General features: G+C 51.3%; 1 protein-coding gene and 1 long non-coding RNA gene across 2 annotated transcripts; one reads left to right on the top strand and one right to left on the bottom strand.

Moving 5' to 3' along the window:
* Positions 1–972: 972 nt before the first annotated feature.
* LOC119513483 lies at positions 973–5,623 on the bottom strand. The gene is made up of 3 exons (XR_005212641.1): positions 5,529–5,623; positions 4,914–4,997; positions 973–1,141 (listed from the first exon to the last, which is right to left on the bottom strand). It is a non-coding gene; the product is annotated as an uncharacterized LOC119513483 (long non-coding RNA).
* Positions 5,624–10,341: 4,718 nt separating this feature from the next.
* Positions 10,342–11,061, top strand: BHLHA9 (basic helix-loop-helix family member a9). The gene has a single exon (XM_037807919.1). The coding sequence runs from the start codon at positions 10,342–10,344 to the stop codon at positions 11,059–11,061; it is 720 nt and encodes a 239-aa protein (XP_037663847.1).
* The last annotated feature ends 511 nt before the right edge of the window (positions 11,062–11,572 follow it).

The raw sequence follows: 11,572 nt of genomic DNA, 5'->3' as shown, positions 1-11,572 counted from the left end.
GGCCTCGGGGCTTTGCGCTCCCCGCGCCTGCCGACGAGGCCCCGGCTCCCCACTCGTAAATCTGCTTCACACAGAGGGCGATAAATCACCCGGCCAGGGGGAGCCCCCAGCTCCCTGCCCACTCCCTCCCCCTTCTGGAGGGAGCAGAGGCGCAGGAAGCCCCTGGGACAGGGTGGGCGGGGCCGCGCCCCGGACCCGCCCACTGCGGCTTGTTAATTACAGGCCGCGGGTCGGTGCAGCGTGATTTACTGCAGGGCCGAGGGCGTCCTGCGGCGGGGGCCCGGCCCATCTAGGGGAGCCAGAAGGGGAGGCGGGGAGCGGGAGACCAGAGACGCTCCCAGATTCTGAGAGTCTTGTTCAAATAACGATCTTGTAGCTAACATTTATTGGCGCACTGTGCTCCATGCTGTGCTAAACTCCATTCATTCATTCATCAAATATTTATTGAATATCTATTCGGTGTTAGGAATCTTGCATACTTTATCTCATGAACTTCCCCAAACAGCCCCGTAAGTTAGTCAATATGGTTCCTGTTTTGCAGATGAAGAAATCAAAGCAAGAAGCAATTAAGTGACTTATCCAAGGTCACACGGACCAGTGAGCCGTGGATGGCAAGACTTAAACCCCCTGCCCAGCTGTCCCCAAAGCTTAAACTTTTTTCACTAGATGATCCTGCCTCTTTGCTATCATTTGTCTTGCTGTCATCCTGCCCCACCTATGAGCTGTGTGACCCTGGGCAAGTGCCTTAGTCTCTCTGAGTCTTAGTTCTTCTCATTGGCAAAAGAGGAACTCTGCCCTACCTACCTCCAGGTAGTTATGAGGATCAAAGTAAAATGAAGCTTATGAAAGTGCATTTAAAATCATCTGTAAAGCTCTGTATGGAAGTGTATTTATTAGTTAAGGTGATGTTGGGTACTGTAATATATAAATCCCCAAATCTCTATGGCTTAAACATAAAAGTTTCTTGCTCGCATAATCATCCAGGTTGAGTGTTCCTGGCCAGATGGTTTTCCTGGGCCGCCTGTCTCCAGGCAGTGATGGAAGGTTCAGCTCCTTTCCCAGGTAGCTCTGCCAACTTCAGCTTGTGACTCCCATGGCTGTCCTGGGGTCTCCATTTGAGCCAGCAGTAAGGGGAAGAGATCTGGAGATTGCATATAGCAAGTTATTATGGGCAGGCCTGGAAGGGGCCTGCGTCACTTCTGTTCACATTCCACATTCTACTCAGAAACTGCAGGAAAGGCTGGGAAATGGCATCTAACTTTTGTATTCATTATCTTTTGCTGAGTAACAAATTACCTCAAAGCTTCTTTGCTTAAAACAACAATATTGATTAGTACATGGAGTCTATGGATCAGGAATTTATGAGTAGTTTAACCAGGTGGTTTTCTCCCCTTTTGCACATGTGGAGTATACCTGTGAATCCTAGAACCCCTGCAGCCATTTTGCCACCATAAGGAAAGCCATTGAGAAAGAAGCATACATAGAAGATGGCAGAGTTGAAAGAATCACAGAGGAACAGTCATAGAATTAGACAAAAGGATTCTAGAATTCCCACAGAAATGTAAAGAGCCAAGAACAACCAAGACAATTCTGAAAATCAGCAAGGAGGTGGAGGATTGCCCAAAAAAATGGCTGGAAGTGACATTAGAGAGCTGCAGGATTACAAATCATCAGTGAGAGAATGAACTAGTCAACAAATGGAGTTGGAAAAATTGGCACCTGGGTTCCAATAATAACAATAATAATGAAAAAATAATGAAAACTATTACAATAATAATGGCCACCACTTATTGATTTTGTTGATACCAAAAGTGCTAGAAATTTACCTTTGATTTATCTCACTTTATTCTCGAACCAGCTCTACCAGGTAGGTATAATTATTTATTATTCCCATTGACAAATGAGCAGACTGAACCTCAGGATGGCAGAGATGGCTCCTAGAGACCACACATGGCCCTCAGCCTCCTAGGTACCTCATGGGATCCCTGTGCCCCCACCCTCCCATAGGCGGGCCCTGTCCCAAGAATTCCTGGCCCTGAGCAGCCAGGACTGGGAGCAGAGGCTGCTTCTCCTAGGAGGCAGAGTCCTCCATTTATACCAAGTCACCCCTGGGACCCAGCATCAACATCCCTCCCCCTGCCTGACCCTGGGACAGATCTAAGGTTGATTAGACCCTGGCTAAAAGCACAGGGGCCTCTTTGTCATTTCTTTAATGAGAAGCCAATCACCAGGTCATTAGTGGGTGGAAGCGATGAGGAGTTTGGTACTGGAGTGGGAGGGAGGAGGATGCTCTTGGTTATCTGAATGATTTACAGCTGCAGTGGCCAGGCTGGCTGGGGAGGGGAGACAAGAGGCAGCAAAAGGAGAAAATTAATATTCATGGCACATCTTAGGAGCCAAGCCCTGTGCTGAGAGCTTAACATCCACTGTTTTATTTAAACCTCAAAACTCAGAGGAAGCAGTACTATCATAATCCCCATTTTACAGACAAGAAAACTGAGATTAAAGACACGCTAAGCATCTTGCCTGAGGCTATACAGCTAATAAGTGGTGGTCTCATTCCAGAGCCCAAATAACCCAAATAATGCTGTTCAGGGTTGTAGGCATGGCAGAGTTGAGTGCAGGTGGAGAAGGTCCAAGATATATTCTGACTTTGGACCAAGAAGGGAGCAAGTTGGCAGGAAGTGTCTGATTGAAGGATGTTGTTCTTTGAGCTGGGAGTGGGACAAGGGAGAGGGCCAAATGTGTGTATGAGCTTTGGAGAAAGTACCCCTGGGGTGTTTGCCAGAAAGAGGATAACAAGAATAAGTAAATATTAAGTATTTGCTATGTGCCAGGCACTGTGCTAAGGGCTTTCTGTTCATATTGTCATTTAATTCTCACAACTCCCCTCTAAGGCAGTTACCATCATCATCTCCATTTTACAGACGAGAAAACTGAGGTTCAGAGAGGTTAAGGCAACTGCCCCAGGTCTCAAAGCTGGTAAATGGCAGATACAGGGATTGGTTGGGGAGTAAGAGAGGGGGCACAGGATGGCTGCTTCCCCTCCATTCTGTGTTGTCAGGATCCTTGGTTGTAAATAACAAAATCCAACTTTGTTCACATAAGTGGAAGAATTTTGGGGCAGCTCCTGGATGAGAGTGCACAGGACCAATGATCCCCAGCTGCATCTCCCATCAGTCTCTAGTGTTTCATTTCACAGTTTGGCAAAGTCAAATCACTCTATTTTTTACCACAGGACTTGGCACATGCTGTTCCCTCAACCTTCCATGCCCTTCCACTCCTGTTTTCTGGGCAAACTCCTTTGAAATCCAGTTTAGGCATTAATTACCTCCACTGTAAAACCTTTCCTGAACCCTCAGAGAAATTCACACTCCATCCTCTGCATCACTTCCAAACCTTGAATATTGTTTTATGTCATGCTATTGAAATCGTTTGTTTACAAGCTAGCCTTCTTCACTAGATGGCAAGCTCCGTGAGGGTAGGAACCATGTCAGTTTTGTTTGTCATTGAATCTTCAGCACCTAACCCAAGACCCAGAAAACAGTAGAAGGTGCTCAAAAATGGTTTAACTTAATTGACTAGGAAAGGCTTGCTGAGGTCACAAGGAGATGAATGAAAGAAGCGGGTTTCAGTGGACTGGGAGTAGAGGACAGCAAGAGCCAGACTTCCACAGTTCATGAGGGGTGAGAGTGGAGGCAGGGAATGCTGACTCCTCTTTCAGGGAGCTGGGAGATGAAAGAAAGGAAAGAAGGCATCAATGCCAGGATGTAGAAAAAGACTAATTTGGAGCAAGCCGCCTAAGCACATTTGTATTTCCAAGGAATGGGCCAGTGGAGAGGAAAAGCCGGAAAATTGAGGGAGGGACAGTTGGTGGGATGAGGACCCCAGAAGAGATGGAGTAGAGCCAGGAGAGGAGAAAAGAGCAAAGCACAGGCAGAGATACCTGGTTTTATGGGTTGAATTTTGTCCCCCCAAAGATATGTTCAAGTCCTGACTTCCAGTACCACCGAATGTGCCTTTACTTGGAAATAGGGTCGTTGCAGGCATAATTAGCTAAGATGTAGTCATACTGGAGTAGGGTGAGCCCTGAATCCAATTTGACTGATGTCCTTATAAGATGGAGAGAAGAGACACAGACCTATAGGCACAGCGGGAAGAGGGCCATGTGAAGACAGAGGCAGACACTGGAGTCAGGCCTCTGTAAGCCAGGGAACACTGAAGACTGCCAGCAAACAACGGAAGCTAGAAGAAGCAAGGAAGAGTTCTCCCCCATGGGCTTCAGGATGGAGCACGGCCCTGCCGACAACTTGATTTTGGTCCAGTGATACTGATTTCCACCTGCTGGCCTGCAGAACTGTGAGACAGTCCATTTCTGTTGTAAGCCACCCAGGTTGTGGTGCTTTGTGACAGGAGCTCTTGGAAACTAAGACACTTGGGGAGGGAGGGAGGCTGCTAAGATAAGAGGAAGGAGAGGGATCCTGCCTGGAGAGGGGTGCGGTGGAGGGGGTCCTCATCCAGCCTACAGAGGAAAAGAAGGCTAATGCTAAAGATCGAGGGAGTGAGGGAAGGAAAGAAATAGTTAATGGCTTCTCATCTCCAGCCAAGTAAAAAGCTGAGGACCCAGCAGTGGCCTACAAGTCCCCTCCCTAAGCTGGCCTACTCTGCCCCACCTTGCTGTGACACCCACCTGCCTCTTTGCACATGCTGTTCCCGCTGCCTGGAAGGCTCTTCTCTAAAGTAGCTACGGTGACTTGTCTCCTTCAAAATGTTACTCAGATGTCACCTTCTCAGGTGGGCCTTCCCTACCATGTCCCTGCCCCCTACCACCCCTGCATACACTTTCTATCTTCCCTGATGTTTTTTTCTCCACAGCGTTTATCACCTACGAAAACATTTCTAATAGTACTTACTTGCTATATAACTTAGTTTCATTATTTGCTTCCGTTAGAATGCAGCCTCCATGCTGAATGGTCTTGACTGTTCTATCATAGTGCCTAGGACAATAAATAAATATTTGTTGAATGAATGAATGAATGATTGAATGAATGAATGGAGCAGAGCCTGCAATGAGCTCAAATCTGCCGGATCCCAAAGCCCTTGCCATTTCCCCTACAGTAAGCCCGTCTCTGGGATGAAAAGCTGCGCGTCCTGCCCTGAGAGAGAAAGGAAGCTGCCCCTTCTGGCCTTGGTCGAGCTCTCAGGACCCGTGGGCTCCGTTTCTCCGGAGGGCCGGTCCCTCTGTCCCCGGCCTTCTCTACCCGGTGGGAGTTCTTTCTCCCTCGGGGGAGCGACGCCGGAACTTCCCGGGGAAGAGCAGGAATTTCTGAAATCTCTGAAATCCAGGCCCCGCCGAGCCGTAATTGGCACCTTGCCGGCTGCCAGCGGAACCGCCTGGCTCTAAATCACTGCGCGGCCCCGCCTGCCTCTCCCTCCTCCCGCCGCAGAAGCGGGGCTCCCGGGGAGGGGCGGATCCCAGCCGCTGGGCGAGGGGGACCCGCCGCAGCTGCAGGTGCCGCGGAAATAACCTGCCGAGCCGCGGGGCTTTGAAGTCGGGCCCCGCGCAGCGCAGTCGCCGAGCCGCCCGCGGACGCGCAGCCACTGAGCAGCCTTAGCGGGCGTGGGAAGAGGGGCTGCGGGGGGCCGGCCGCGCGCCTCCCCGGAGCCCCGGCCGTTTGTCAAGAGAGCGTGGCCTCAGAATTATTAGGAGCCGCCCACGGCGACAGGTGGCCGTTTCCTACAAGGGCGGGGAAGGGACGGGAGCCGGCCGGGTCCGGGACGAGGGTGACGCCTGGAAATGGATGAAACACGGGAAAGAGGAACCGCGGAAGGGATCCCGCACTGGGCAACTTGTGGCAAACTCGTGGCGTGCGGGCATTTTCTTTGCCTTTACTAACCCCATCTTAATGTCAATTTACGATTTATGTTAGGGGCTCAGCAGAGACACGTGTGTCGTCGTGTCATGGGTGCCCCCCCCCCGCCCCGGGTTTAGTGATTTGCTATTATTGTTTTCTTCCTTTTGAGCCCGTGGTTGTCTATTGAATTTTCCCTCCATTCAATACAGAGGTGGGGATGTTTTAAAGTTAATGTGCAAAAGAAAATTGCGTATAGTCAAAACTATCCTTGAAAAGCCCTTTACACTGCTCATAAAGTGAACTACACAAGGCATTATGTATATAAAACTGAACAGTAATTCTTATGCAAGCTAAAATTTAATAACCTCTGTGCTAGATTCTGGAAGAACAAATATATATATCTTTCTGAGCATTCAAACCACTTTGCCTTTAAGACAGTTCTTAATTCAGTAGATCTAGGGTGGGGCTGGTAATTTGCAATTCTAGACATTTTCTGGGTGCTGTGGTTGCTACTACCACTCTTTGAGAACCACTGCTTTAAGACAACTGTTAGATTGCCCCCAGGTGATGGAGGTGGGTTGGCAATTCTAAAGCATTTCTATGCAGCTGCAAGGTTTTTACTTCCTTCTATTTTAATACTGAACTTCTATAAGTTTTACTCCTATTAATACATGTGTTTGTGTGAAAGTCCACAACTCTGGATCTGGCACTTAGTAGGTGCTCAGTAAGTGTTTGCTGGATTTGAATGTAAAGCTTGCCTGATTGTGGAATTTCCAGAATTTCATGAATATCTTAATATCAGGGGTCGCACCATTTATTCTACATTCAGCAGATATTTCCTTGCCCTGATTACATGCCAGGCCCTGGGCTAGGAAGTGGGAACACAGAAGTGACCTAGATGTGAACCTGGTATTCATGGTCTAGTGGAGAAGGCTGTCACATGGACATGAAAGTACACTATGATCTAAGATGGAATTAAGAAACGCAGAAGAGAAGCCTTGTAGGGGAGGGCTCAGGGCAGGCTTTACCGAGGAGGAAAGGGTAGCAAGCTGCTGAGGCTGGTGACTCCACTGCAGGCCACCTGAACTCAATCCAGAACTCTTTCTGCTGAATCCGGCAGGCAGAGGCCTGGATCTGTCCCAGTAGACACATGCAGGGAGCGGCAGGCTACTCCTGGCTCACTGGGCCCTCGCTCACCTGCAGCAGGGGTCAGCAGGTGGGCACTGGGCCTGGCAGTTGCGCTCTCTGGCGCAATCCCTAGAATCTCAGCATCCATTGGTTCAGCTAGGGTTGGCCAGGAGTTAGAATTAGCCAAGGAAACCCCACACAGTATATCTCAGTCCCAGCAGGCTGGTGGTTGGCTGGTCCAGTTCTCTGGCTTCCAGCCCAGGGTCTCTCCTGCTTGTCTCTCTCCATTTGGGGGAGCCTCCCAAATCCCCCACTCCCACCCATATTCCTGCCTTCCAGGTTTTCATTATATCAGCTTAAGTGCCTTTTTTTTTTTTTTTTTTTTAATACTTGCCTGAAACTAACATTTTAATGACTTTTGTTTCTAAGGGCAGATTTGTGGCCTCTAATAGCTACAGACTGTTGGGGTGGGGGTCCTGAACCAGGAACTCAACTCCAGCCCAGAGTGGTTAAGAACCTGGTCATCGAATAGGATCCACACCAACTTCTTTGAAATCTTGGCTCAGCCATGGCTCAGCCCTCTGACTTGGGGTGAGTTACTTTATTCTGAGTCTTAAGTTTCTAGTCTGTAAAATGGGTGTAATAATAAGGCTTTCCTTATAGGATGCTGTGAGGCTAAGAGGATGTATTTTAAAAGCACTTAGTACAATACCAACCCTGTAATAAGTACTTAATGGAAGTCAGTGCCAATATTAAGATTATTATTGTTATTATTATTAATTATTACTAAGCAGCATCCTGTCCATGATGAGACTCAGTTCTTGTAATGCTGAGTCATGGAGGAAGGGAAAGCCCTGGAAGCAGTTTAAGCTTGTTTATCACCAGCCTGGTGGGTCCCCTCAGCTCCTGCATGGCCCCAGGCAGATTCTCCCCTATGGGTGGCTGTCCTGCAGATCCTTGGGGAAGGCGGGTCCTTGGGTAGGTCACCCACTTCTGTCCTCCCTGGAAGGGGGGTGGGTGTCACTCTGAGCTTGCCCATCTATTTCCTCCTCCTCATGGGCCATGGGTTTCTGGAGCGCACCACAGGGGAGGGGAAGCCTGCATCACACTCAGGCTGAGGAGTCACAGTCTCCTCAAGATAACCAGATGCAGTATTTCTTGAGGCCCATGCTCTACTGGATTCTATCTCATTTAGTCCTCCGAGATTTTCCCAAGGTCATGTCTGTGAAAATGGCAGTCAGGTACCCAGGTGAGTTTGGATCCAAAGCTTGTGCTCCTTACCACTACACCACTCTGTCCTACACTCAGGGCTGGCTTCAAGGGCTTGGGTTCTGGGCAGTGGCCCTGTGCTTGGTTTACTGCTCTGCCATCACCATCCTAAAATTCTTAATAATTCTGAACGAGGGGCCCTGCATATTCATTGCACACTGGGCCCTGCAAATTATGTAGCTGGTCCTGCCTACACTCTTTCATAGTGAGAATGTTCTTCCTCTCAAAGAGAAGGAAACTGAGGTGCGGCGAGGAGGACGCAATTAACAGAAGGTCACAGAGCAAGTAGGGAGCAGAACTAGAAATAGGTCTCCTGACCCTCAGTCATGTGTCCAACTGCTATCTGTACAGAGGCAGCTCAGAAAGGAGCCATTGGGGACAGGGGATGGGGTTGGGGGGTCTGGCCCACCAAATTGCCACTCCTACCTGGTCTTTCATGGGCTCCAAGGCCCTGAGCCCCACTGCCCTGAGCAGGCCAGTGACCCAGCTCTCTCTGGAGTGACATCGAGGGGCTAATGGATAAAGGAGAGTGGGGACAGAGGTGGACATGGGGCAGGGACCAGACTGGGCTTTGTCCTGATCTCCTGCTCCCAGCTCTGGGACCCAGAGAGATGGACTTACTTCTGTCACTTGAGCTGGATGGGTGGACATGACTGCTCGACATCCGTGACTCACAATTTAAGTGTGAAGAATTCTGTGTGAAGTGTGCATGTGTGTGATTAGGTATGCTTGTGTGGGTGTGTGTTTTGGGGAAGGTGGGAGACAGATTGAATAGACAGGAAAAAAATTCTATTTTAGATGTTTTCACTTTTTCATTTCACATATATCGCAGACCAGGAAATACAAATGTCCTGAAGATGCTTACAATCTACTTGGCAAGATGAACTATCACAAAGAAATGTATGCATTTTGTTTCCTGGTATCCTGTTCTCTTCCTCCATGAAGAAATTCACAGTCTCAAATAATGGAGTTATTTGTATGCTTTTTGGAAAAAAAGATATGAACCACATACCATCCCAACTGATGCCTTGGCATTTTGGAGACATTTGGATTGTGGCTGGGAATGAGATTGTTCTTAAGGTGCTTCAAATAACTCAACTGCTGATGCCTGAAGTTCCACCATTAAGGGTTCTTACTCTCCAGGATTAAGTATTATTTTTTTTCTGAGACCCTTTTAAAATTCAAATCTGGGGAAGGTGGCGGGGTGTGTGTGTGTATGTGTGATACACTGTGTTCATAACATGGCAATGCTGTGTCAGGAGACAGAGCTGCCCATGGGCCCTGGGCCCCAAAGTTGCCCCCGATGGGTACCAAAGGGGAACAGAGAACAAAAAGCAATCCTTTGTATCTCCCTCTACTGCTGCCTCAGCCTGCTCTGCCTGCAGAAGGGGAGCCAAAAGGAGGTGGGGGAGAGTCAGGCCCAAGCAAACCCCAACCCAGCTACCCAGCCTCACTCTGGTGAGCCAGAGGCTCAAGGTCCTTCTTAGCTGCAGGGCGCAACTGTGTCTCCTATAAGATCTGCCCCTCCCCTATCAGCCCTCCTGGAACAGTCATGCTTCTCTCAATGACAGCTCTCTAACCTCCTTCCTCCAGTACAGAACTCGACAACAACTTTCAGGTTTCTTGAAACACACCCAGCCAGCCATCCACGATACCTTTGGAAGCCTATTATCAGCTCTGTTGCACCGAGGCTAAATTTGGTACTCTATCTGAGGTCAGGAGGGAGAATGGGGAACCCAGCCACCCAGAGAGGCCCTGGAGTGGCCCCGGAGTGAGGCAGAGCAAGTTCTCTGGGGAGGCTGGAGCACTGCCCCAGGCGTGGCCTGGCGGCCCGTCTGGTCCCCACGTACAAGAATCTGCAAGCTTCCTTCCTTGCTTGCTTCCTCTTGGTTCCTCCCTCTCCAACCTACCTGGGGGCAGGTAATAAAGCAGGAGGAGGGAGACAGATGGATGGGGAGGGCGGGGAGCCACGTGGTGCCATAAAGCCCAGCTAGAGAGGGCCCACCGGGGGAGTGTCCACCCTGACAAGGCAACGCTCAGAGGGCGCACAGTCAGCTTCGCTAACCGGAGCAGAGGGGCCTGGGAGGCCATGCTCCGAGGCGTGCCAGGACCAGGCCACAGGGGCCTGAAGGGGGCTGAGGGCTCTGAGGAGGACTTGGAGAGCTCTTGCCTGGAGGCCAGGAGGGATTTTGGGGTGCTGAGGCAGAACAGCGTCCCTCGCGGCCTGGACGAGGCAGAGGAGGCAACGGGCAGGAAGCGCGCGCGGCCGGTGCGGTCTAAGGCGCGGCGCATGGCGGCCAACGTGCGGGAGCGCAAGCGCATCCTGGACTACAACGAGGCTTTCAACGCTCTGCGCCGAGCCTTGCGGCATGACCTGGGCGGCAAGAGGCTCTCCAAGATCGCCACGCTGCGCAGGGCCATACACCGCATCACGGCGCTCTCCCTCGTCCTGCGCGCCAGCCCCGCGCCCCGCTGGCCCTGCGGGCACTTGGAGTGCCACGGCCAGGCCGCATGCGCCGGAGGCCCCGGGGACGCTGGCTCCAGCCCTCTGCGACCCGCGCCACTGCCCGCCGGGCCCAGCCTCGCGCGCGGGGACGCTGCCTGCTCCTTCGCGCCGCCAGCGCCGCGCTGCGCCTCGTGCTCCCCGCACACGCACCTGGGAAGGCCCAGGGCGGCCGAGGCACCCGGCCTGGCACAGGTCTTCGGGGGAAGCTGGCGCCGATGTCCGGGGCCTCCCTCCACCGGGCCGCTTCCCTGGCCACGGAGCTACCTGCGAGCGGGCTCAGGGCTGGGATGCCTGCACTCCTAGCCGGCCCAGAGGGATATGGCAGGCCTGGAGGTTGGCACGGCTGGGAGGAGTGGCGGGATGACTGCCTAACCATCCTGGGCAGAGGAAAACTGAACCCGCCAAGGCCTGAGGAGAAGAGGAGCTGACTTAGCCCGCAGAAGAAACTCTGGGACTTGGTCCATACCCCCCACATGCCAGCCTGGGGTGGCAGCTGGGAGGAAGGAGCAGGTCATGCTTGGCTCTCACATTTGGACCCATTGAACTCTTCTGGGAAAATGACCTTTGCCTTCCTGTGCCTGAGCCCTATTTTCTCTTGCTGCCTTTAGGAGAATGGGGGACTTGCATGTGGGAGTTGGGTGGGCATCCGGAGTGGCTGGATGGCACAATGCATGGCCCCCTTCCCCTGCCTGCACTGCTGCCCCAAGTCTGTAATCTGGGACAGGCAACCAGAAGCAGTCAAATAAACAGGAAACACTGTCATCTCTGTCTTCTACCATGACTCCTCTGGGCCCAGTGGCCCAGGGTGGCAAGG

The sequence above is a fragment of the Choloepus didactylus genome, chromosome 18 (genome assembly GCF_015220235.1).
Source record: "Choloepus didactylus isolate mChoDid1 chromosome 18, mChoDid1.pri, whole genome shotgun sequence".
NCBI classification, from domain to species: Eukaryota; Metazoa; Chordata; class Mammalia; order Pilosa; family Megalonychidae; genus Choloepus; species Choloepus didactylus.
This window is presented reverse-complemented; position numbering and strand designations above follow the sequence as displayed.